General features: G+C 38.1%; 1 protein-coding gene across 2 annotated transcripts in view; it reads left to right on the top strand.

Moving 5' to 3' along the window:
- Corin (corin, serine peptidase) overlaps positions 1-26,972 on the top strand; it is a 266,984-nt gene that overhangs the window by 164,334 nt on the left and 75,678 nt on the right. For both annotated transcript variants that reach the window (XM_063240622.1, XM_013154236.2), the window contains exon 6: positions 21,315-21,428. In XM_063240622.1, coding sequence (XP_063096692.1) covers positions 21,315-21,428 — 114 coding nt within the window. The remainder of the gene's footprint in view (positions 1-21,314; positions 21,429-26,972) is intronic.

Genomic DNA, 26,972 nt, shown 5'->3' with positions numbered 1-26,972 from the left:
GTCACACTGATTAGATTCTAGTAAGCAGCTCTGCTATTATTAGCTACTTATGGGGAAGTTTCAAAGTCCTGGTTTGTCCTTTGATAAAAGAGGTTATCACCTCATACCCATGTTCTAAAGAAAAATGAAGGTTAAACTTTTAAGACAAATAGTAAAGGACAAGCACTGGCTAAGTATTACACGGGGGAACCTGGGTTAGAACAGTTAGCATGACAAAGGACTGCCCTCCACTCTTATTCTGTAATAATTTTCTGTCAGTACCTCTTCTTCAGCCTCCCCTGATGCTATGTTGATCATCAGTCCTCCAAGGCTTTCCCTTGGTATATTCTTGCTGGGGCCCCATTCTGTAGATGTCACCCTTTCCTATTTTCTCATACTGACATTGAGAATATCTTATGCAAAAATAAACTTATATTTGATCCTGTGTAACTGTGGGAAATTGGTTCCAGGACCCCTACAGATACCAAAGTCCATGGATGTTCATATATATATGCCTAGTATTTGTGTTTAACCTGGGGGATCCTCCTATATCCATTAAATTTCCAGATTAAATACCTGATGCAATAGTTACTACACTGTATTGTAATAGGAGTGTATTTTTGCTCTATTGTTTAGCAAATGACAGGGGGAAATGCCTGTATATGTTCAGTACAAATGCAATCTTTGTAGACCTCCTAACTACATTTCTGACCTGCGGTTGTTTGAACGCACAGATTTGGAACTCACAGATACAGAACCTGCAGAGGGCCTGTAGTGTTAAATATTGCTATCTCTCAAGATATTACTCACTTATGATGGTTTTGTCTCTTAAGATCTCCTCAGAGTCTTGCATTTTGCCACGTCCAGGATTGTGCTGTTTGTAGAAAGCCTGCAGAAATCTTGGGGGTGATTGAATGATTGAGGAATCTTCAGGTTTTGTCTTGGTTTTTTCTTTAGGTAATTTTGGAGGTTGAATCCAGGGGCTCTTTGCTATTGAGCTACAGCTGTAACCCCAGGTCTTTTATCTTGAGAGTTAGGCTGGCCTTCAGTTTCTGATCCTACTGCCTCAGCCTTCTGGGTAACAGGGATACAGGCATGTGCCACTGTTCCCAGCTGGAAATAGCCTTTTATTGAGGACTCGTGGCTTATGTTACATGAATGAAATCTAAAATGAAGAATTTCACCTGGGAAGGATTGTAGGCAGAGAGAATTCCCAAAAGCCTATTGGGTCAAGCCAAACTATATGAAGTGCTTGACTGCCTATTCTGTCTATTTACAGACTGCCTCGGAATGACTGTAACACATTTTCTTAGGAGAACAGTTGCAGAGAAAAAAATGGCATTTTTATTCAGAGTTCCTAGAGTAGAGTTGTTTGGAGCTTATGATATCAACAATTTCAGAATTTTTCTACAGCTGTGACAAACTTCATTTTAATCTAGATACCATGGTGAGAAATTCTGACAAGATTTATATTATCTTTTAATGAGATCTCCCACTGAAAAACCCACTTATGAGTCCACAAAAATCATATTATGTGCAATTGTAAAAATGTTTGAAAAGCTGCTTGAAACAAAATTAGCTAAAAACTTGATTTCTGAGATTATTTGATTATTGTGAGAATATAAAATGTCAACTCAAATAAATGTGCAAAAAATGTATTAGTGTTCCATAATCATTGGTCTGTGAGGGTTTTTATTTTATGTTTATATTTCAAATGCAAAATGACTCTTTAAATGTGATTTTATTTTAAAATAAATCCCGAAAACACATAAAATACTGTTTTCAGATAGTCATGCACTAGAATACTTCCTGAAAATACCGTGCTACAGTCTCCCTCTGGTGGTATCTGTTATGAAAGGTAGCAGTTTTAAAGTAGTCACCAAATATTTTCCTTTCTGGCATTTCGCCAATCTGGAAAGTATCTTCTGGGATCTTTAATCTTGCTCCATTAAATTCAGGACAGTTGACAATTTTTTATATTTTTGACAATGTGAGCAATACAGGAATTTTGATTATTTTAACAAAAATCAACTTGTCCATCTGTAGCTTCTTATGGGCCTGTCAAAATCAGTTTTATTATTAGGAAACTTGACCTAATTTCCTTATCTTTGTGGAAAATTTTTGGTATTGTATTCTGGTAAGCTTATATTCTGTATTTTCTGCTTGTTTTAAAAGGTTCTGTGTTAAAGCCTATGCTATATGACCATAGCTACATCAGGAAACAAAACAGACAAAAGTTATTACCCTTACGCAGTCTCTGTTCAGTGCACATAGAGGTATGATTTATGAGGACATAAAGATCAGCATATTTGACTTCACATGTCTATAAAACTTTTTATATCTAGAAATGATAAATTTAACAGATGAATAAATGATTTGGAGAAATGAATTATAACAGAAGGAGTTCTAATAAACCAGTAAGGAAAGAAATGCATAGAAAATTGTGCAGAAAATAAGCACAACAGGTTGTAAAGGCTACTTCTCTAAAATCTTGATTGGCAGATGTGGGATATTGTGGTTTTAAATTTACTCACAGACATCAGCTGAGCACACTCTTTGAGAAGATGTTCCCAGCTGGAATTCTGCATGAGTCCCCACAGCCCCTCCCACGGTGAGGGTATCAGGCTGGGTTCTTTCCAGGACTTCCTGGGAACCACGTGCTGGGTCTGCCTTCCACCTTGTGAGACTGCTTGGAAGCCACCTTTGCCCCACCTTTGGGCAAGCTGGGAAAAAAGAAACTTTTTTGTAACTCACTGATTGAGTTGTTTTCTCCCTACATACTCATCACTGACCAACGCTCATGAAATAAAGTCGTCACGTAAGCACATTAAGTAGATCTGTAGAATATTTTCCGAGGAACTACTTATCTGCTCAAATCGCAGCAGTGGGGGCATACCTTTCCATTTTCTATGGTCTTCTCAGTGTCTCCTCTTTTCAGAGATAAAGCAGCTCATTATCAACCTGATCTTAATGAGGGCTTAATCAGGGCTGATCTTAATGGCACATGGTTTAATATACATTTCTGTCTCCATCTGTCTTTCCTAAAACTTCTGTCTTTTTTAACTTGTCACCTCATTCCCTTGACTCATTCTGTTCCCCTGATTGTCTGACTCCTTATTGTTCACAGGGGACTGGGTTCATTCCTGCTTACTAGTGCAAAAGAATGTGTGAGTCCTGTGAAGATTCTGGACAAATGTCACGTTTTTCTCCTTTCCCTTCATGCCCCTGGGTGCTGTGTATATGAAATTCCAGTCTTTACAGACTGGCAGCTATGACTCTGGAATGCAAGTTCATTAAACTGTGTTTGTATTTAGTGTTAGGCAAGATTGGTTTTTCTTTCCCTTGTTAGGTTTAGTCTGTGTGGCTTTGTTGTATACAATCCTGGTAACTAGGGACACTAGGAAAGATTTGACATAGCTGTGCCCTGAAGGGCACGATGTGGTAGAAATGAAGAAGGCACATGGGAGAAAAAACCCTGAGCCTTCTGTGTTCCACTGGTATGTAAGTCATTTAACAGGACTCAAAGAATTAGGCAGTAAAAGTCAACTTTCCTGGGGCAATTGACTTCCTTTCTTTGAGCCAAAAAATGTTAGGAAATCTATCCCTAGATATTCCTGTGCTTATTCATGTGTGTGTTGATCTCTTCAGAACCACAGTTATTTCCAGTTTTTGTATCTTGGTTTCTGCTAAGAGCCCAGTAGACTTCACCTTTTCTGTCTATGTAAAAGGTATTATATCTACAAGCTTGGGATTGAAACTTCTAGTTGGATGCAGGTTAACTTTTAAGCTCAAAGTGTTTCCCAAAGCTTCAAGAGGGCGTTCTTCCAGAAGGGAATCATACATTTCCCAGCCTGAAGAAGCAGAACCTACTGAACCTTACCCAATTTTATGCCAGGTACCACTGTATTCCATTTCTGATTAACATTCTTAAAGACAATGTCAAATAGGCTGTAGTCAGGCAGTCTTTCCTAGTATTCCTAGTAACCAGGATTGTGTGTAACAAAGCCACATTGCAACTCAGAAAGGTTCGGTAATTTCTCGGAAACGCTTCAGAGAGTTTGATACAGTCTGTACTTTTTCTTCAAGGGTACCTTTATTTAAACATGTCCAGTTCATTATTGTGAGTGATTTTTCTTTCAGTCTGTAGAGCCAGTAGCTATCAGGATAGGTATTAGAGTAATATTCATGACCAGTTTCCTGACTATTAACTTCTTTTCTTTTAATGAGAATGTTTAGGGTTGAATTTATCCAGGCTTTCTGAACGCTCCCTCCATACAGCAGGTGAAGGGTTGCTGTGAGTAGCTACATGCAGGCAAGTCCCAGTCAGGGGGGTTTATGTGATCAGTGAAAGTTTCAGAGTATGAAAGAACTTGGGCTGACTCTGACCTACGGGTCCAGATCTTTGTGAGCTACCGTCTGTCCCATCTAAACAATAGGTGAGGTCCAACAGTACCAGCATCCTGGAGATTTTTAAGAATAATAATGCTTTCGAATAGTCTACACTGTATCAGACAAGAGAAAGTAGGTGTGAAAACGTTATACTATAGTCTTCTTGGAATTGGGAGTAAAGTTTTAGACATTAGGGTAGAGATATAACCTGTTTTTGAAAGCAAGTTTTTTCACAGTAGATTTTATATATTTATTCTATTTTGGATTCTTTTTTTTTTTTTTTTGTCTTTTTACTTTTTATCGGTACCAGGGATCGAACTCGCGACTGCCTGCTTGCAAGGCAGGCACTTATACCACTGAGCTAAATCCCCAGCCCCTCTATTTCTGATTCTTAGGCCACATAATATTGCAGATTCATAGATAATTTATTTTAATTCTTGGGTGGTCAGTATATAAACTAAACTAAAATAAAAGGAATTGGGATGAAAAATCCATTTGGTTAAAGTGAAAAATAAATTCTACAAACTGTTAACTTATAAAATGAGCTCTGTCCAATTTGCCTAGCCCAATGCACAGAACTTTATTATAGAATGATTCTTCAAACTGTCTTAGTTCATTTTTGTTGCTGTAACAAAATGCCTAAGACTGGTTCATTTGCAAAGAAAGATATTTATCCTGATTCATAGTTCTGAGGCTTGGGAAGTCCAAAAGCACTGGACTGGTGAATTTCCCTTTAACTCATGGTAGAAAGCAGAAGTACAAGCAATTGTATGTGAAAGAGGATGAAAAAGAGGGGCGACCTTGCTTAATAACACCTCCACTGTCTCAGGACCTGCTGTATTGTTGGAAGAACTATATTAATCACTTCTCAGAGGCCTACTTTCCAACAGTACTGCAATGGTGATCAAATTTCAACACAAATTTTGGCGGGACAAACTGTAACATTTGGATTATTTTTCTTCATTTATCTTTCTACTGAGAATTTGCAAAGATGTGATTACACAACTATACATTTATTAAAGACCTGGGGGAAAAAATACATATTTTTGTCCACACACACACACACACACACACACACACACTACTGTATACAGGAGGCTATTCATTCCAAATCATATATATCTCCTTTATTTCTCACAGCATTGTATTCATCCATGTAATTCTTTTATAAAACATACTCTATGTTTGTCTGAAATTTTTCAAAGGTATTTACGTTGTTCCACGATCGTATTTTATGCTTTATAGTGAGTAACTGCAAAATGTCACTTGTTGCAGCCTTATGTTTGAGAAAAATCTCAAAAATATGTTAAAGTACTGTTAAAGGTTAATTATTGTTTTAGAAATTAAGTGTAGATTCTCTAAAGCAAGTTCAGAAAAAGTACCCCTTCCAAAAAAAAAAAAAAAACCCTAGTTGAGTAATTACCTTTGAAGTTCTGGACATCTGTCTCCTTCCCAAGAGACTGGGCTGTAAATAAGTGGTTTTTGAATTGGCCATGTTCTTTAGAACACCTACATTACGTTCTTGTCCTTCCTTGCAAGAAATGATAAATAATAGGGTCATCTATATCATCTTATTTTCTAATGATTTTTGAAAGAAATCACTTCAGAGTCCTATTCAGGACTTTTAGACTGAAATTTGAGATAACAAACTAGTATTAAATCCCTTAAAAAGACAAACCCTGTTTGGAAGTTTCTTTAATACTCTCTCCTCTTCTCTCTTTCTTCTCTCTACCTGTGTCTCTTCCCCTCTCTCCCCTCTCCTTCTAACCCTCCTTCCTTGTCAAACTGGCCAACGATTTCTCAGATTTCTTTGTATTTCTCACCAGCTTCTATTTCTGGAAGTCTCTGACCATAAAGTTTTACTTTTTGCTTTTCTTGTACCTTCTAGTCTGTCTAAATAGATTTAAAATCTATTAGTCAAGGCTCTAATTCTATTTTATACTATGAATTTATTTAAAATTCTGAATGACATGTAACTTTCTAAATTCTACTTATATTCTTTTTTTCTATTAGAGTGCCTCCAGTTGCAGGTTTATTTTGGCTTTCTAATAATAAATTTTAGATAATTTTACAATGACCAAATTTCCTATGGAATGATAGGTATTCCATCATGCTGTCAGACAGGCAGTAAGTACTCTTAGTAATTATTTTTAGGAATTTAAACTGAAGGCCAGATGACAAAGTTTCCATTGAATCAAAGCATAGCTTTATTTCAAAGGGGGGAAATGTGAGTTAAGGAGTAACTTAGGCATGAAGGCATTTAATTTGCAGGATTTTCTCTGAACATTTGTTTGACAGAGACGGTTTCTCACTAATTGAAAGATGTTACATGAAGGGCATTGTGGGATGTCAAGCTAAAGAACTGTACTGCTGTGAAGGGACTGGTTTTACCTTGTTTTGTAGCAAAGGGGGTACCACAGAAGAATAAGAGAAGTGACTGTAGTCTGTCTCTTTTTAGAGTATCCAAAGTAAGAATTCTTTAAATGCAGTTATTAACAGGCATCCCCTAGTTACCTATCATATTCTATTTTTGAACAAAAATGTGTAAGCTAAGGGGGCTAACAGAGACCTTTGTTCCTTCAGTATAAATGAAAACTCTGTGTAACAAAGCAGTCTACTGAGCAAACAAAATGATGTCATCCCTGTACCCCAGGAAATGAGCAGGGATGCTCACAATGGGAAGGCAAGGACTCAGTGGAGACACAGAGGATTGTCCATAGTAAGATGGCGTGAGGAGTAATAGGAGGCATAGAAGTGGACAGGGAGACATCACTTAAGGCTTTAGACAGCCCTCAATTGCTCAGGGAAGAGGCAGGATCTAAGGGGAATGGCTCTGTAGTATGGTTCAAAACACTGGACCCTGGGGCCCTGCTCCTCTGCCTGATATGGCACTGGTATAATGGGGTAATCTGCTTTATGTAATACCTGAGGATTGAGACACCATGTGCCCTTTAGACATTTTCTAAAGGAATGGAAAGTTGCATACCCTTGGTTCTTCCAGGTGCCAAGTAAGCTCCTTGGCTCTTTGTGTCACCCTGCTTTGGAGAGAGCCCTACAGAACATGCCAGGATTATGTTTCCTCAATGATCTGAATGGAAAATTTAGAGGAATGAAATGATACACAATTTCTTGCATCTTTATGTGATAGGTTACATCCATGTCCACTGCACCTTTGAGCAAGGCCATTCTGAGCTCATTTGTGGCCTCAGGTTACCCTTTGTATTCTTAGAGGTAGGACATAGAAAAATAGGAAGCAGGAAAGTTCTGTACCTTTCTTGTACCCCCTTACTGCAAAATTATCCATCTTTTTTTTCTTCTTTCAAATCTGAGCATAATGAAATGTGATTGTAATGAAAAGCTAAACAGCCTTTGATTAAATTCAGAACCAAATATTCATAGCCAGAAAAAGTATAAGCTTGCTAAGATTTTAACTGGACATTTAAAATCCTGAGGGGGAAGAAGTTTTCAAACTTGGCAGCAAAAGCCCTTTCCAAAACAAATTTGCACTCAAGTGCATAAAGCAGGCAGCAATAGAGTCCTCTGGGTGAGATGGAAAAGGAGACTGAACATGTGGCTTTACTCCAGAATGTGGCTCCAAGGTCCTTTGCCTTGATAGCCTAGGGCTGGTCTGAAATCCACCACTTTAAGAAATGGGTTGTGTGGTTGGGTGTGGGGAATGGAGAATCAGATGCACCATTGTAGGTCCGCGGGGAGGACTGTATTAGATAGAAGGTATTTTATACTCAGTGTCCCATGATGGGGGCGATTGCTGCTCTGAAGTGAGCCGTGTGTGCAGCTTTGAGTGAGTGTCCCACTATTGCATGGAGGGATTTTCATATTTCAGATACATATTCTCCTGGTGAGAAAAAAATAATAGTACAGGATTGTCTTAGTTACCCGCTGCTCAGACGAAATACCTGAAGCCCAAAGTTGGGAAAGGAAAGTTTATTTCTTACAGTTTTTGGAGGTTTCAGTCCACACTCAGTTGGCTCCACAGCAGGTGGCCATGGCTGGGCAACAGTTCACGGCTGCCACCAACAGCAAGCAGGAACCAGCAAAGAGCAAGACCCACATTTTTCCTGCCATTACATCACATCCTGGCCCCACCCCTATGTGGGTGGAGCTCTGACACCATCAATCCAAGCCCTAGACAATGAACCAATCACAAATGCATAATGCAAACTCATGAGGCCCGGGGGCCACCGACATAAACCATGACAAGGATATTCATTACTTTCAAATATAGAAGGCAAAGAAATAAGAACGGTCATTTAGTTCTGCTCTTTAAATACCTCACATTATCAGTCTTCACTCTTAAAAAATATTTGATTTGTCCCTGTCATGTGTCAGTTCCATTCTAGACTCAGGGCGAAGCAGTGTGAGAGGCTGATGAAGTGCCTTTCCTCAAGGAAGGTCCATGCTGACATTGCACCTCTCAGAGTCCTGGCTGACTACATCGCCAAATCTGGTTTTCTGTCTCAGTTTGCTCTTATCTGACCTGTCGGCCACATTTGACATGGCTGGTCCTCTCAACTTCTTTGATGTGTTACCTTCCTTTGGCTCCCAGAAGATCACACCCACTTGCTGATTCTCCTTCAGCTACACTGGTCACTTCCCAGCTCTTTGCTGGTCTTCCTTCTCCTCTACAGCTGCTAACCCTGGGGCTTAGTAGCTTGGCACTGATTGACCTTCTTTTTACTGTGTTGCTAATTCTCATTCTTCCCTTTCACCCTGACCCTGTTTGCTGGCTTTAAATTCATGCTCTGATAACTCACACACTTACAGTTGCAGTCCTTTATCCTGATTCTGAACCTGTGTCTTCTTTACATGCCATCTGTTTACCTGGAGCCTATTGTTTGTGTCATACTCGATATGTCCAAACAGAAGGGTAGTGAATGACCTTGAGGACTGTGTCTGGTCCCTGGCCCCTTCTTCTCTGGCTGTGATTTGTTTTTAACAGTCTTTCCTCTTCACTATCTTTCTCCAGCTCAGTAGCTAACAATTCTTGTCTTCCAGCCAGAAGCATGAAGTTCTCATTGACTCTCGACTCTTTGTCTTTCCCTCAAAACTCTCATCAAGAGGACCAGGCAATCCCCTGGATCTGCTTTCAGGACACACTGGACTTCTGGTATGTTTCAACAGCTCCACTGCTACTCCCTCCAAATCACCATTTTTTTCTAGATTTCTTCAGTAACCTCCTACCTGGTCCAGATGTCTTCCCTTGGGCCCAGTGAGTCTCTTTGCAACACAATCACGTTTTAAGAACATAAGTCATGTCTTATTTTTACTCAAAATCTTGTGATGACTCACCTGTTTCTTTGAGATTCTAAAGTGTTTCCAAAGGTCTGCAATGGCCTGTGTGATTGCACGCTCCAATTCTGCTTTTATTTGTCTCTTGTTGCTCCCCAACTCTTTCTACATTAGTTATATGGGTCTTTTACCCCGCTCTCAGTGGTGGAGGAGAAAGGTTTATTTTGGCTCAGATGTCAGAGGTTTTAGTCCACGGCTGACCCCAGGACAAAAAAAGCATGTTGGAAGAGAATGGTGGATCAAAGTTGCTCACCTCTTGGTAGCCAGGAATCAGACAGAGGAAGATCCAGAGAGGAAGGGGCCAGGTACCAGACACTCTCCAAGGTCATGCCCCATGATTCACCCAGACACACCCAGAATGTTCGTTACTAGCTTCTGGGCATCTCTCAAGCTGGTGAACCATCACTCGGGCACCTGTCTACCGTCCTCTTGCCTGAGGGATTTTCTCTGGCACTCTCTTCCCCTGGGAAAGTCTCTGAGATATAGCTAGCTACCTTAACTTTTTCAAGTTGTTACTCAAATATCAACTTTCAGGGAGGTCATCCTAGTCATCCAAATTATCAGGAGAACTTGATCTATCCCACATCTAACCCTCCTGCCTCCCTTACTCTCAATATTCTTTTCATCATGGCACTTACTACCTCTTGATATAAAGTAGTTTCATTCTTTGTTATGTTTATTGATACTGTCTGCCTAGGTAAAAATAGAATATAAACTCCAAAGGGCAGAAGATCTATTGTGTGTTCAATCCTGCCTCCCAGGCTTAGACAGGCGGGCCAGTCCTCTAAACAGGCAAATCAGAAAGCAGCACAGGCCAGGAGCTCTACCTGGCAGATAGGGGAAGTGAGTACACCTCCAGTTCCTAGGAAAAGAAGTCTGAAGTATCCTAGGAGATATTCCTGGTTTTCAGAGGGTCTTCTCTATCCTGGGCCCCAAAAGGAGACAAACCAACTGTTCAGATTTCTCTCTTCCTCAGCACTGTGCCCATCAACGCTGGCTCCTCTCTTTGCTCCTGGAGATCTTTTTTCCTTTCAACCTCAGAGCTTTCTGATCCACATATGTATCACATCTTTATGTCCAACAGAATGAAAAGCCTGCGTGCTAATATGACTCATTCTCTTTAGAAAGAGAATAGAATCCAAGTTTGGTGATTTGAGCACAACCTTAGATTTTTTATTTTATTTTTAAAATTTTATTTAAAGAAAGACTAAACAAATCAGAAAATACATAGAAATAATACATAATCTAGAAAAATAAACAGTAAGAAATCACTAGTGGATAATCACATATTGTCCTCTTACAAATTGCTGTTCAAGTTACAAAAGTGAAGCATACAAAGTGGGGATTCAAACAGCGAGACTGCAAACACTTCTGTTTAACTATGCAACAAAAATTTAGTAATATGGTTGTCAATCCTATACACTAAAACATACATGAAATTATCCATACCTTCACTTATGTTGAGATCAAACAAACCAAAGCAAGCTAAAAACACTATGAACAAAGAATAATAGTATTGCTGGATTTCACATCATGACACTACAGGATCAGCACTGGGTACTACAATGTCTCTTTTTCTTTAAAGTATTTGTTTGTTTCATCATGCATTATAAGATCAGTTCTTGTAAACTGTTTATAGGTTCTATGTTTGCATGAGTCTTAACATGTATTTCTATCCTTTCTATATTAGAAAGAGAAACAAAACAAAGCAAAACAAAACAAATCATATTCCTATAAACACATGAAATGAAAAAAACATAAAACCACTGTACAAGGAGTTCTACCATGGTTACTGTGTTGTCTCTTGTTACCTTCAATAGAATTGTCTATATCGTCAGACATAGTATAATTGAATATAGCAGTACATAAAAACACTAATAAAAATACAACTTTGTAGATAGTGTAAAACTTCAAAAACAGGTAGTAATCAAACCAGAATGGGTATCTAGTGAATCTTGCCATCTTCAGTATAGTTGCCTGTACTCTCAGACTTGATACTATCATTCATAACAGCTTTGAATAAAATCTGTCGATACAAACAGCAATCAAACAAACCAGAATTAACTAAGATCAGTCATGATAAAACAGTATAAGTTATACAGGGCTCCAGATTAAGTTAATAGGAAATTAATGATGATTACTGTACTATATTCTGTTATTTTTGGGATAGCTATCTGTGCCCTCAGATCTAGTGCAAGTAGACAAACTAGACAGAATAAAATCTAAGCAGAGTGGTGTGAGTAATATAGGTTTTAAATCCTGATACACAATTCTGCCATCTTTTAAAGACTATTCCTCCCCTTTCTCTCCCCCAGGGTACACTGTGCATTTCTGGGTCTCACCAACACCCTCAGTTTTTAGATTAGGGGGGTAACCTGCTATTTACCTAAGTGGTTCTGAACCTTCTATCTCCTGGGCTTGATCTCTAGTTGTATTCCTTTACCTATTAAAGCCTGTCTTTCCAACCTATCCACAAATACTGGTCTAGCTGCCCCTATTACTCTCTGGTTCTCTGTCACATAGAGCATTGTTTTCTCATATTTGATTTTCAGTCCATAAACCCTTTTTCAGGATACAATCTTAGATTTTTCTCACCTCTTCCATCCCAACCCTTTTATCTATCTTTTATGCACAAAGATACAAGACTCTCCTTGAGAAGAATTCTGAATCAGTTGCTGAAAGATTACACTCATTGTTTTTAATCTACTCAAACAACCTTGTAAAAGGTAAGAGCAGTAGTGCTTTCTAGTAGCTTAATTACTCCCAGCATACACACTACAGCAGTGGTAAGCTCCGAGTTCAAGCCCAAGGTGGGAATCTGCTGTGTCAGGCCAGCGTTGTTTACAGAGGTGAAGGTTAATTGAGCTTCAGGCTTTAAGTGAGACTCAAAGATATGGCAAATGAGGACACCCTGTACTCACTGGCTCATGTGTATCTTCCAAAAAGATTCTAAAAGTTCATAACCAAAGTAATGAGAGCATCTGCCAATATAAATGCTGCTATCACACATGGAAAGAGAATAGAGATTTCTGGGAGCAATTACAGGAGATCTCAAGGTAAATTAAAGGGAATTATTTTAGTAGACTGTTTTCAGAGACAGGAGTAGTGAGATAACTGCTCATCTTCATGGGTGTAATGCTTTTCAGAACCCATGATACTTTGAAGTCCAGGAGATTCGTGATTATTCAATCATCTGGACATGTAAACTAGTATTGTAGGAAATATAACTTTCTATTGTTCTTTTTAGAGTTGTATTAACCAGTCATTATATATGTAAATGCAAGTACACTTTGCTGGTAAAATACCTTTAGTAAAGTGTTTCTTCATGATGATCAGTAAAATATATGTTTAATTCAGGTGAGAACATTTTTTCTTTTATTTTCCACTATCATATTCCCAAGTGCTAGAATAGTGCCCTATGAACACACTGAGTAATATTTGTTCAATTAATTAAGGAACCTTCCTTTCATCCATCTACTATTGATTTAAAATGCAGCATATCCCTTAGAATCACAGATGATAGAGAATTGATGTCAAGATTTTAAGCCAGGACTTCTCAGGGATTTCCTTTTGTCTTCTAAGGGCTGATTCAAAAGCTTGTTGAAAGATGATAAAAGAGAGTGAAATAGATGGCCAAAACTGTCTGCAGAAACTTGTTAAGAGCTCTCTTAGGGTGTTTAAAAAAAAAACTAGAGCTGACATGGAATGTCATTTCATCTAGAGAACATTCATGTGAAAGACAGATATTCCTCTTTTGCTTAAAGAAGAAAATAAAGATAAGCTTGAAATTTTACTTCAACCTGCTGCCTTTCATCTGGAATTGAGGTAACTGACTATACCCACCAACCAGAAATAGGGGAGTAGGTGTGGTGTAGATGATTAGGCTGGAAGCCTAAACCCCAGCTAGGAGGATTTTCACCTTATTGGCTCAAACTTATGATTCCTCCAGTTCCTCTATTTGTAAACTACCCTCCTCAAAGGAAGGTTGAGTGAGGATGGCTTCCTTACTTTATGTAGTCCTTAGAAATTTCAAATAAGATGTGTTTAAAGCACTTTTTTAACTGAAAGTTTTACGTAAATTAATTAGAACTTTTGAGTATAGTTAAGAAATTAAAAACTATATCCAACTTATTCTAATTTGATAAAAGTGATACTGGTTATTGACATTATAAACTTTCAAAGAAAAACAAGAATAAAGAAGCAATGTATAGTCCGGAACGAGGAACCTGGAAACTCAACTGGTGGCTGGGGTGAGTCTGCTCCCCATCCAGAGCCCGGGAGACTGTGTTAAGATCATCGCTCCCAGAGTTCAAGGATCCACCTAGAGCCCAGTCACACTAGACTCGCCTTGGGAGGTTTTGCAGCCTGAGTAGATTACCCCCACCAACCTTCTTCAATAAAGGAAGTGAAGAGCAGGAGAAGTGAGTTTCAGGGCATTGGTCTTTGCCCGGGGAGAGCTTGAGTCCATCATCCACAATGGGTAGGTGCCTGCCCAGCTACCTGGAACACTGAAGGTAGCATGGGAGACCTTGAGGGCCTGACTGGACCACGCTCAGCAACCTCCATTTAGTTCCAGGAGCCTAGGGCATAGGAGACGATTTCCAACACATCCAGGGGAAGCCTTAGAAAAACACTTGAAACACAGAAATATAGGAAAATGACAAAACGAAAGACCAAAATGCAACCTCAAACCTCCAGCCCATCCCAAGAAACCCTAGGAGCCATGTACATAGAAGAAAATATATGCCATACACCTGAAATACCTGTAATAATAGCAACTGAAATAAAGAAGCAACTCCAGGAAGCATTAAAGGAATTCAAACTAGAAATAATCTCCCAGGTAAAAGAAGAAATGATAAAAGTAATGAAAGAGATGCTGAACACAGCTAAATAAGACACAGTTAAAAAATTAGAGGAACAAAACAAAAAGATAGAATCTGTGGATGAATGATTTAAGAAACAATGCATGAAGCAGATTCAAAGAGATGTACAGGAAATCAAAAATTCCATCAAAAGTTGTCAAAACCAACTCAACGAAAGTGAAGATAGAATTTCAGACCTCGAAAGCAAGATTGCAGTTAATGAACAGGAAAGGAAAGATCTTTTTAAAAAAACAAGGAATCAGGAAATAATTCAACAGCTGCAAGATAATGCAAAGAAAAACAACGTAAGATTAATAGGGATGAATGAAAAAGAAAGAAACAGCACAAATGATATCAAAAGGCTATTCACAGAAGTCATAGCTGAAAATTTCCCCAAAATGAGAATGGAAACTGACATTAGGATTAGTGAAGCACATAGAACTCCAAATAGCCATAACCAAAATAAAACTACACTCAGGCATATAATAATCACCATCCCAGAAATCCAACATAAGAATAGAATACTGAAAGCTGTCAGAGAGAAAAGACAGATCACCTATAAAGGAAAGTCTATCAGAATCACAGCAGACTTCTCAACACAAACAATGAAGTCAAGAAGAGCATGGAGTAAAATATTTCAGATCCTAAAGGAAAATGATTTTCAACCTAGACTGATATACCCTGCAAAACTATCCTTCAAAATCGATGGAGAAATAAAATACTTCCATGACAAAGAAGCAATGTATAATATCCTCAAAGCAAGGACAGCACTACCTCCAAATGTAAACTATACCAAAAGAAAAAAAAAAGCGAGTTTCTACTGAATTTGCTAACACAGGAGATATAATCAAGACAATGCATGCAGTGATGTAGTGTTATATTTTAAATTTGATCCAAATTTGAGATAATCATGCACATGAAATGAGTTTTACTAAAGTCATACACAGAGATAGGGTCTTAATGTATTTCCTGAGGAATTACCAGAGCTATAGGTGGGGAATACAATAATTCTGGAAATGTAGACATATGGAATTCTTGCACTCTCCAGAAACAATCTCATATACAACAAACACTCTTTTAAAATTTCCTCTTGAGACCCAGAGAACACGGTGGACAGATAGCAGCAGTTATTCAGGCTTTCTCCGAGACCCAGCTTAGAATCCAGGAATGGTGCGGAGGGAGGAATCCTAACCAAGAGGAGATATACCCTGCTGACCCAAGAACAAACTGGGCTGAGAGAAACCAACTGGGAATGCAATCCTGGTGCTATAACAGGAACAGATAAAGCCTGAGTGTGGAAGCTGGAGCCCACGCCATTGGAAGCCATGATTTGGGTGCATCTGAATTGGCTCGGCAGGGAGAGAGAGGCACGAAAGCGCTGAGAGCAGGAAGCGGTGAACGGAGTTAAGAGCTGGGCGGGCGGGGAGCCATGCATCGACCTGCGGTGAGTGAGAGAAACTGGGACTCTTCCACGGTCTAGGAGGCACCAACAGAGGACATTCTGGGACCAGGCAGACTTGCTGGAACAGGGTGCTGTAGTGACTTCAGTCACATATCCCCCTCTCAAGCGGGATTGGTGAGCAGTGTGTAGCCTATGTGACGCTGCTGGCTGAGACCCCATAGGCTAGCACAACCCAGGTCCCAGCACCTGAAAGTGCACCCTAGCGGTGAGGCCTTTCGGTAGGTTGACCTGGAGGGGCGAGCCCTGCATAAACTGCCTGGTCTGTAACTCCCTGGTGTGCTGCGGTGGGCGGGAACACCTAGCCGGTGCAATTCGGTCAGACTGTGGCCGACAGGGAAGGAAGCTCGGCCTCTTAAATACACTTGCATATATAAGGAACAAAGAGTATGGGAAGAGGGAGCAACACGAAAGGCTCCTCGGCCCCCAATCCTGAGAAACAGGCAATAGCAGACACGCCAACAATAGACATAAAAGGCTATCTCCAGAGCCTCATATACGAGTTCAGGAATGAAGTTATTAATGACCTGAAGCAAGACGTAAGCAGAATAGTCAGAGAAATGCTAAGCACCACCCAAGGAAAAAGTAGATGGTGGAATGGAAGAACAGAAAAAGAGGGGAGAATTATTTGATGGAGAAAATAGAGAACACATAGAATACGTGAAGCAGGTTCAATGAGATTACCAGAAAACTAAAAACTCTATCAAAACTGGCATAACAGTTTGAAAGAAACTAAGGACAGATTATCTGAACTGGAGGGCAGATTTGTAATATGGGAGTATGAAATGAAAAACTTCTTAAAAATAACAAAAAAACAAACAGCAATAATACAAAGACTAGAAGATGATAAGAGGATCTATAACTTAAGAATTAAGAACATAAAAGAAGAAGTAGGGACACAAACAAATGAACTACAAAAGCTATTCACAGAAATAATCCAGGAGAATTTCCCTAATTTAGCAAAAGGTAAAGATACTCAGATGTATGAAGCATACAGGACCTCAGCCACCTACAACCCAAACAGAGCTACACCCAGGCATATGATAATCAAAATACCAGAAATCCAATATAAGAACAGAATATTAAAAGCTGTCAGAGACAAGAAACAGATCACTTACAAGGGAACACCCATCAGAATTACAGCAGACTTCTCAGCACAAACCATCAAATCACGAAGAGCATGGGGGAAAATAATTCAAGCTTTGAAAGATAATAATCTACAGCCAAGATTGATATATCCTGCACAACTATCCCTGGAAATTGATGGAAAAACAAGGTGCTTTCAGGATAAAGAGGAACTAGGGAAATAGTTCAATTCAACTCTACAGAGAATGCTGCAGGATATTCTAAAAAAGAAAAATACGAAGAATCCAGAAATAGTGGCAGAGAGGCCACAATGAATGGAGCAGAAAACAAAATGAAGAAGACAAGCTGACAACTAATGACAGAAAAAGAGCTGAAGAGAAATGAGGCAGAGAAGATTGGATGATAGGAACAGCTGTTTTGGAGAAAACAACATCATAATAGGTAGTGCTGATTTGGTATCATCTTATTTTGAAGTCCCATCAAGCTTTTGTTCTTCTGTCTCCATAGGTCTTAACATGTTGTATCTTATTGGATTTTATTATATGTGATAGTATAAACAAAAACTTTTATAGACAAGGAGATTATACAGAAACCATTGTTCATTATCTGTTAGTTGATTCTAAATACCCTGTAATACTGTCATTCTCTTGAGTGGTTATACACTATGTTGATATATTTGATGCTACAGTATACAAAGTTATACTGAAAGATCTCAAGGAAAGAGACAATATGGTAACTACTTTTATGTCAGGATTATCTTGTGGTGAAACACTAATTTGCTTAAATGGTTATGTATTGATCTGCATTGTTTAGTTGTTATGCCCTCTTTTATCTCAATCTCCATTTTATTATTCACTTTTTTATTTTTATTCTTTTAATTAAAGGAAAAACAAATTTTAAAAAGCAGGATATTTTATAGTAATCCACTTTGAAATTCTATTAACTTGATTTGAAGCCCTGTATTGCTCTCACCATCTTGTTTTGACTGATGCTCCTCTATTCTGGTTTACTTGATAGTACCAGGTTCGAAAGTTTAAGCAACAGCTGTGAAGATAGTGGGATTCATTATGATGCCCATACTGGTTGATTATTATCTACTTTTGAAGTCCTGTAATGTTTCCAATGTTTTGGTTTTGTTGGTTTCGTTCTTTACTGTTCTGTTCAATTTTATTATAACTGATGATATAGGCAATTCTATTTGAGATAGCGGGAGGCATTATGGTAATCATTGTTGATCACCTTGTGTTATGTTTTTACATTATTTATTATGTCCACCTTTTGATTTAACCGATTCTGTTCTGTAAGTCACATTTGATTTTACTCTTTTCCAAAAAAAGCAATAAGAACTGTGGGAGCAATAAAACCCAAAATGTGTAATAGTCATTGTACAAAAGAGAGGAAAAGAAAGTGCTCTAAATGGTATAACCGCATGTAAATTTAAGTGTATAAGATAATGATATTACTGAGTTCATGTAAATTTAAGTGTATAAGATAGACAATGATATTACTGAGTTTTGTTGGGTCATTGAACAGAACTATTTGCAGTCTCGCTGTTTGAATGTCCACTTTATATGCTTTAATCTTGTAACTTGGACAAATATTTCTAAGATGACAATATGCAATCCATTAACTAGTGATTTCCTACTGTTTAGTTTTTTTCTGAAATTCTGTATAGCTTGTACCCTTTTTCTGCTTTTTTTCCCCTTTTTCTCCTTAAATTAAAAAAATTTTCTCTTAACCCTAGAGAGAGGCTATTCTGTAGACTGGCTGGCAAAATTTCATTTTTTATCTGGTTTCCTGTGTAGCCTTTAGGAGTGTAGCCCTGTGCTGAATTCTGTAACAATGTATACATTAAGCATGTTGAATATTTTGGCAGTTGAAATCCACAGATATAATTAGTGCTGATTTGGGAATACAATGAAAAATAAGAACTTCGTTGATGCTGTATCATCAGATTACCAGATCAACTAGAACTTAACAGTCAACATGTTGAAGCCCCGATCTCCTTGCTTATGTTGGAAAAATATTTTCTTTCTTTCTTTCTTTCTTATTTCCTTCTTTCTCTTTCTTTCTTTCTTTCTTTCTTTCTTTCTTTCTTTCTTTCTTTCTTTCTTTCTTTCTTTCTTTCCTTCTTTCTTCCTCTTTCTTTCTCTTTCTTTCTTTCTTTCTTTCTTTCTCTCTTTCTTTCTTTCTCTTTCTTCTCCCTTCCTTCCTTCCTCTCTCTTTCTTTCATTCTTTCTTCTCTCTCTGTCTCTCCCTCCCTCTCCTTCCTTCCCTCTCCCTCTCTCTCTCTTTTTTTCTTTATGACAGTATATTGGCTCTGTATTAGTCACTTTCCCATCCATCACCCAGACAAAATACCCAGCACTAGCAATTTAAAGGAGGTGTCTATTTTGTTTCATAGTTTCAAACCTCGGTTAGCTGGCCTTTAAACAGAAACAGCAGGGTGAAAGGACTTTTTGGACTGCAGCTAAGTTGGTGGCAGCCAGGAAGCAGTGAGAAACAGAGAGAGAAAGGGACAGAGACAGAGAAAAGGGTGGCAGAGGATAATGACATCCCTTCCAGGTCATGCCCCAGTAGCCCACTGTCTGTGACCAGAATCTCTCAGCAGCACATTCAGTTAGAACCTCATCAATGGATTAATTCATTGATGAGTGTCATGCCCCCAGTCACTTTCCAAAAACCACCTCTGAACATGTGAGAATTTGGGGGGACATTTTACAATGAAACCATAATAGTCTACATCTACATTGGAGATGTAGACAGCTTTCCCATCAAATATTAACTTAGAGCTCTCTGAATACTAGCCATTCTGCTGAGTCTTAGGGACACAGTGTGAAATTATGGCAAACATGTACCTTCCCACCTGCAGCTTTTGATGTGTCTTTCTGTGCTCTAAATTAAAATATTCCATACTTCCTGGCTGTCATTATTTAGTTCAAGGGTTTATCTGACCAAGGGATTTCAGAACCTTCATGCAAAGGTTTTGTGTGTACACTTTAGGAGTCTGTATTTCTTTTTCCTGAATAAAAAGCATTATGTAATCATTATTAGAACTTTAAAAAATACAGAATAAAATGTGAAGAAAATAAATATCACCTTTAATTTATTATCAGGAATAATTTTGATGTACCTTTAATGACAAATTATAGTTGTAGTGTCTTGAACTTTGTTTTAGTACTATATTCTATAATGAACTTTTTTTTCCTAGTGGCTGTGGCAATATTCCCTATCAGGGAAGGACTAAATTTATTTAACCAGCTAGCTGTTATTGTATAATTTTTATCTCATAGTTTCCTCATTAGAAAACATGATGGTGCGAGTAGCCTTAAGAATAAACTTACATGCATTCCTAATGATTTTCTTTGTATGAAGTCCAAGAAATGAGATCACTGGGCATTTGATGTATATTACCAAATATGTAAATTTATTTTAACACTTATTTTGTTGAGCAGATTTATCATTTTACTAATGGTCTTCTTTAAAATGTGCTTTTAGTTTTTGATTTTAAATTTATTATCTTTTGTAACTTTAAAGTATTTGAATATTTGTTGACTCTTTTGAAAAAAAAAAAAAAAAGAACACCGAATAAGAACAAAGAATAGCAGATGTATGAAACTGTGGAGCAAAGGTAGAACAAAAATATTAGCTAATGTCATTTTATATTCCTTATGCCAAACATAAGAAGTGACATTTTACGAGGCATTTTTATTAAGGCAAGTAAATGCACTTTAAGTGCAGGGCACGGGGTCTCTGCCTCTTTTCTAGCACGTGTCAGTTGACTTTTTTCTGTGCTACACGGGTAGCATTTTAGAAGACAGTTGTTTTGAATTTTGCTCAATTATTGTTCTCTACTTTTACATCCTATTTGTTAAGAAAAGTACTCCCTTTGGCTAAAGCTCCCAGGTAAACTGTGCAATTGATGCGGCTACTTCTCTCTTCTCTGAAGATGTATGTCTGTCTCCCTGTGAAAGCCACGGTTAATTTTCTCCTGCTTTCTAGAGGCAAGCACTGTGTATTATTCTCAGGTAATTCCACAATTAATGTTCTAAATACCAAAGAGCAATTGGTGACCGTGAAACTTCTGGAAACAAATGTTGCATTAGGTAGCAAAGGAAAGTTTTGTATTACTTGTTTCTCTTAAATTTGAAAGAAAAAAAAATCAGAACTTTTATTCTAACTCTCTCTCTCTCTCTCTCTCTCTCTCTCTCTCTCTCTCTCTCTCTCAGTGCTCTGCGGAGGGGGCGATCACTTCCTGTGCACCAGCGGAATCTGCATCCCCAGGACACTGCAATGTAATGGGTACAACGACTGTGACGACTGGAGTGATGAAACTCACTGCAGTACGTAGCAGGCGCTTTGGGGTGTGTCTGGGTGCACAGGGGTTCTGTCCAGAGGCCTAGAAAAACCCGTCCCACTGTCAGATCCTGACAACCACAAGCATTTCTAGACCCTTAGGGTTGCCTTTCTGAAGGGAGCCCGCGCTTGTGTCCCCCAGAGCCTGAGCCGTGTCTGCAGCCGGTTTCATCAGGGCTCAGCAGCTGCTGCTCACGCGCTGGGTTGGGGGAGCCCAGGTTGAGGCATTTTTGCATAAAATGTCCCAAAATTGGGAGAAAATTTTTCATTTATTTTGTTTGAGTGAGTTAGAGTTTCTTTGTTGTTATTTAGAAGGTTTATGAAAATAATAACCACTATTTAAAGGACATTTTTATAAGAACAGTCTTTCCCTAATGATTCTTAATAACACAATGACATTCACTGTTTTTAAAAATTTATTCAAAGTGGTATTTATTTGTTTTTTTTGTGTGTGTGTATCTTTATTAGTACATGTTTTCAATACCTAATGATTGCATTTATCCTAGGGAGTCTGTACATGAATAGAACGTGTCTTAATTCATTTTTGTTCCCTTCTCCTCCCATCTTTCCCTGCTTCTCCTAATTCTTGGTCCCTTTCCCATTTGAAAAAGCTCTTTTGACTCGGTCATTTTAAAAAATCCTTTTTTCCTTTCCTTCTCTCCCCTGCCATCTCTTGAAGCCACTAATGTATAGGTTCACCCTTAAATATCCTCAGCTTACTTAACTGATTTAGTTAGTTTTGACTGAATTGGCCAATGGTTTTGTCTCATATAGATTCAGATTTCAAGTTATTTTGTACTTAGGCACAAAATGAAGGCAGAAACTTGCCTTAATAAGTCAAAGCATAAGTATATCCAATTGTGTTCCCACTACTTTTTAGTGGGTATATAATGCTGTAGTATGTTAAGAGCTGTGTTTTACTTCCTATGAGGGTCATGAAGGTCTAGCCTAGGATTCCTGACCTCAGTTTGGAGATGACTTTGGTCTATTTAGTAGGTGAGCAACTCTTCATCCGAAGGCTTAGAATAGTCATTTGCCTAAATATTGGACAGACAATGTATTGAGGTAACATTCCTGGTCAGTGTTTCCTAAAATGAGGTTATGTACTACTAGAGTCTTGAAAGATGCTAGAGGAAGAAAATGAAACAAAACAAAAATAAAAACAACACCACCAACAACAAAATACTGAGCATTGCTCTCATCTAATCTGCCTCTTAGTTTACAATACATGTTCATATACAAAAAGTTCCTGAGAAATAAACTGAAAAAACTATTAATTTTGTTTAACTTTCTAAGTCTTCAACATTTTTTCCTCATGTGAGCTGTCACTTTTCAAATATAATTATGCATTTATTTATTTTTCATATTAGCTAAGATTCTGAGGAACTTTACTTATTCCACACTTATTTTAGGAAATGTTTTTAGTAAGCCATTTGCTTTTACCATCTGAAAATTTTTCTTTAGATAAACCTATGGTATATACTTTTACATGAAATAAACATTTTATAGGATATGCATTTACCCTGGGAAAATTTGGTGGAAAATATCCACAATGAGAAATTCTGAAAGGTTCGATTGAATTATAACCAATATATGGGAATTTTGGTTGAAGCTCTTGTTTATGTGTGGCCTCTGTTATAACATTATTCAAATTTTGCATGTATTCCACCCTCCATGGTGGGTCAATGTTGGTTTCATCATTTTGTTATCTGTGGAAGACTCAGCATTGTACTTTGAAAACAGTAAATACTGTCTGCTGCATTCATTGAAATTAAGTTAGAAGGAGACACTTTTCCTAGTCATCAACTGAACAAGAAGGTATTTACCACATTGGAAGGTATTTAGCAACATTTTAGGAATGGAAGAGTTTATTAAAGAAAACATATAGGCTTTCTTCATGAATATACCTGAAAAATGATCTGGTTTGGCCTATTGAGAAAACATATCCCTTCAGGAAAGTTCTGTATGAAAACCTGTAGGGAAGCCACAGGCTTTCTATGCAGTTGTTTCTGACCTCACATGAATGTCTTCTGATCTTGAGCACCCAATGTATGTGGCATTTCTGCAAGAGCATTTATGGAAGGCACCACACACAGCTCCGTTGTCACCACGCTGCAGTGAAGGAATAGTGTGATTCTCAATTAAAGCTTGCATGCAAAACAGCATAGACAGACTGCCCATGACGGGAGAAGGAAGTTTTGTTGAGAGATCCCAGTGAGAAGTAGAAGAAAATGCCCAGTTTGTAGTATTCTAGCAGGTAGACAGGAGGAGGATTTCCAGAGGAGATCATGCATTTATGGATGAGATATAAAAATAACCTCCAATTAAGCACTTGTCTGCTTTTATAAAATGGGGATCAAATTAGGTAGTTTGTATGCTGTACTGACTTGTTAATCTCCTTTTTAATCTTCTTCAAAGAAGGAAAAGAAGATAATTATTATTTGTGAGTTGCCCCACCAATTGTGCTAGAATCATTTGCCTGCATTGTTTGATTTCATTATGGTCACTGGAGGTGTCATCTGTGCTCTTTTGTATAAGTGCACAGTGGGACCATGGGGATCAATGCATTTTCCAGTGATTCACAATGCTAATTTAAACCTGGTCTAGACTGGTTGTAAATCCAATGCTTTCCCTTGATTACGCTGCATTTGACCTGTCCATATAAGTTTAGATTTGGGGAATGGTTATATTCTGATCATTCTTATGGAAAGAGAATGTTTAATTTTTTCAGGTGTCTATTATGCTTTGGGAGACAATTGTCTAGCACAACTGTACTTCAGGTATCTGTGACTATTTACTGATTACCCCCAACTAATTGTGTTTGTCCGTCAGCCTCTTAAGTATTTATTGAATGAAAAGATTTTTAACTACCTGGAATAATAGTGGTAGTATGCTATAAAGAGTTTTGAAATTAGGAAAATTTTAATAATTTCTAGTTTTGCCACTAGAGACAGGCTGCTTCTCTAACCCTGGCTTTCTTTAGCATCAAGGCTGGGTGTACATCAGCATCACCAGTATATGAGCTCCATGTGCAGGGATTCTGATTCAGTTTGTCTGGAGGTGGGCCCAGGCAGCAGCACTTTTGCAAAGCTTCCCAGGTAATTAATTCTAACAGCAGCCAGATTATAAAAGTACTGGAATAGAAAAATATTGTGTTTTGTTTGTTGTTAACATTCTATAATCTTGTTATGCTTCAGCAAGCTCCTAGAACAGTCTGTTACATAGCAGTCCTTAGCAAGTCAATGCATATACAGTGGTGCCTTGATTCAGGAACTTGATTTGTTCTACATATTGGAAAAGATGGTCACATTTGTGTTTATGGAAAATATGGCTATGGTTATGTGTGTCATCCCAAACAGAGTTTGTAAAAAATAACAAAAATTTTGTTCCTGAAACAAAAGTATTCATCAGTTAAGGTACCACTGAATGTAAAGAATGTAAAGAAAATAGCTGTTGTAAAGTTCACACATCTTATGCCACCAAAAACACCATCAAATACTTTTGCCTTGAGTTTTGGGTAAAATTGGTTGACTTGTTTCTGAAGGTGATCCTTTCCTAGTTATATCACAACAGGGTAGTTAGTGGTACAGGTTTTTGAGTCAGGATGCCTGTGTTCCTGTCTTTATTATTTCCTACCTCTGAGGACTTGAACAAGTCCTCAACCTCTTTGTGCCTCAATTTCTTCAAAAAGTGGAAACAAAATTATCTCTTGAACTGAATCACTGCATATAAAGCATGTAAACCAATACATGGCATGCAATGGCTCTCGAAGGGCCTTATGACTGATGGCTGTGATTGTTGTTGTTATTACTTTTGTTATCTTCTCTCTGCCTTCCCTGCCCATCAGCTCTCATTTTTAAGGTGCAGAAGATAACCCCTAGAGGCCAGGGAAACAGCTATAAAGGTCAGGGGATATATGATAGAGACGTTAGAGACACCAAAATACAACAAACTTCACAGTTGCAGCACATGAAGCTGTTTTAGAAAAAAGTCAACCTAAATAGCACAAAATGAAAGTTGATATTCCAAATAATGTTTCTAACCCATCGAAAGTGTTCATATCTACTATAATCTTTCTGCTAAGGGGAAGAGGTAAATGCTAGAAAGATTTCCATTAAAATAATAAAAATATCTGATTATATGATAAAGGAGGAAGCTTCAAATGTTTAAAAAAAATCACTTTCATATAGTACAACCCCTTATACTGAGTCAGTCAAACTATTGAATGTTCTCAAATTCCAGCTATGTGTGAAGCATGTCCTAGGTGCCTAGTGGATAGGCATGTTAAGACTTGATTTCTTTTTTCATGAGGCTGTTAGTCTAATTACAGAAATAATATATAAACAAAGAACCATTAAAAATGGTATTTTGAAGCAGTGGTACAAAGAATGCCATGAAGTCAAACAAGATTCACATAAACAAAAATATAGTGGTGCTGCATCCTGTGAGCAGAGACATTAGGATACCAGGAGCAGAGTTGTATAGAAAAGCTGATGGAAAATCTGGGCCTTGCCAGAGGATGTTTTATAGAACAGTGGTTCTCAACCCCTTAAGTGAAATTTTGCATTGCAGACATTTTTGACTATCACCCCTGAAGAGCTGGGGGTGATGCTACTGGCATCCAGGGGGTAAAGCCCAAAGATGCTGCTAAACGTTCATCCTTGACCCAGGGAAGAGTTACCTTGTCCAAAATATCAGTAGTATTGTGTTTCTACCTCTAGAGGTAGAGGAAGGAACCCAGGGAGTCAAGAAGGCTGGCTTTTCCCTCACAACTCTGCTGTAATTGGCTACACAATGGTGGGAAAATGTTTAATATGTTTGGTTTTCTTGAGTGAGAAAGTTGGATGAAATTGTCTTTGGTGCTACCCATCTTAACATTCTATAGATGGAAACAACTTCATACTTGCAAGTAGAGTCAAGCCGTGCATGTTTAGTCACAGAGACACAGAATATGGAAAGAAATTCTTAATAAAAAGTCTCCATGTCTTAGTTTTCTGCTTGAATCTAGTGATAATTTTGAGAGGCAAAAGCTAATAATGTATCTGTGCAATGTCAAACAGAAATAAACATTAACATGCAAGAACTTCAAGGAAACATTTTGTATGAAGGGCTCCCTGAGAAAAAAGAGCTGAAGGCAGAAAATACCTATCTAAATTTGTGCAAAACTATGCTGTATTGAGCAAGATCATCTCAGCCAGCACCTTTTGAAAATTTTGAATTGTTGGCCCCAAATTGCGCTGACATCTTTCAGTTCAAATAAACATTTATCCCAATAAAAGGAGGCGCCGTGATCTTTGCTATTTGCTATGTATTTCTGGCTATGCAGTGCCTCTGGGCAGAGTGTTGAGTGTTTACTAATCACACAGACCTCAGGGAAGTAACAACCATTTTCTAAATGCAGCTAATTTCGTATCTAACTTCTAACTGAGAAAGTCATACCAGTGGAAGGTTGAATCTGTATCTGTGAGAATAAAGAATTTTAAAAATGCCTTTGTCCTCCTACCACGTTAAAAAAAATATCTCCAGTGAGG

This window comes from Cavia porcellus, unplaced genomic scaffold (assembly GCF_034190915.1).
Source record: "Cavia porcellus strain 051 isolate PalLab524CR breed Dunkin Hartley unplaced genomic scaffold, mCavPor4.1 scaffold_30, whole genome shotgun sequence".
NCBI lineage: Eukaryota > Metazoa > Chordata > Mammalia > Rodentia > Caviidae > Cavia > Cavia porcellus.
The sequence above is the reverse complement of the archived record's forward strand: the minus strand, read 5'-3'. Positions and strand labels throughout refer to the sequence as shown.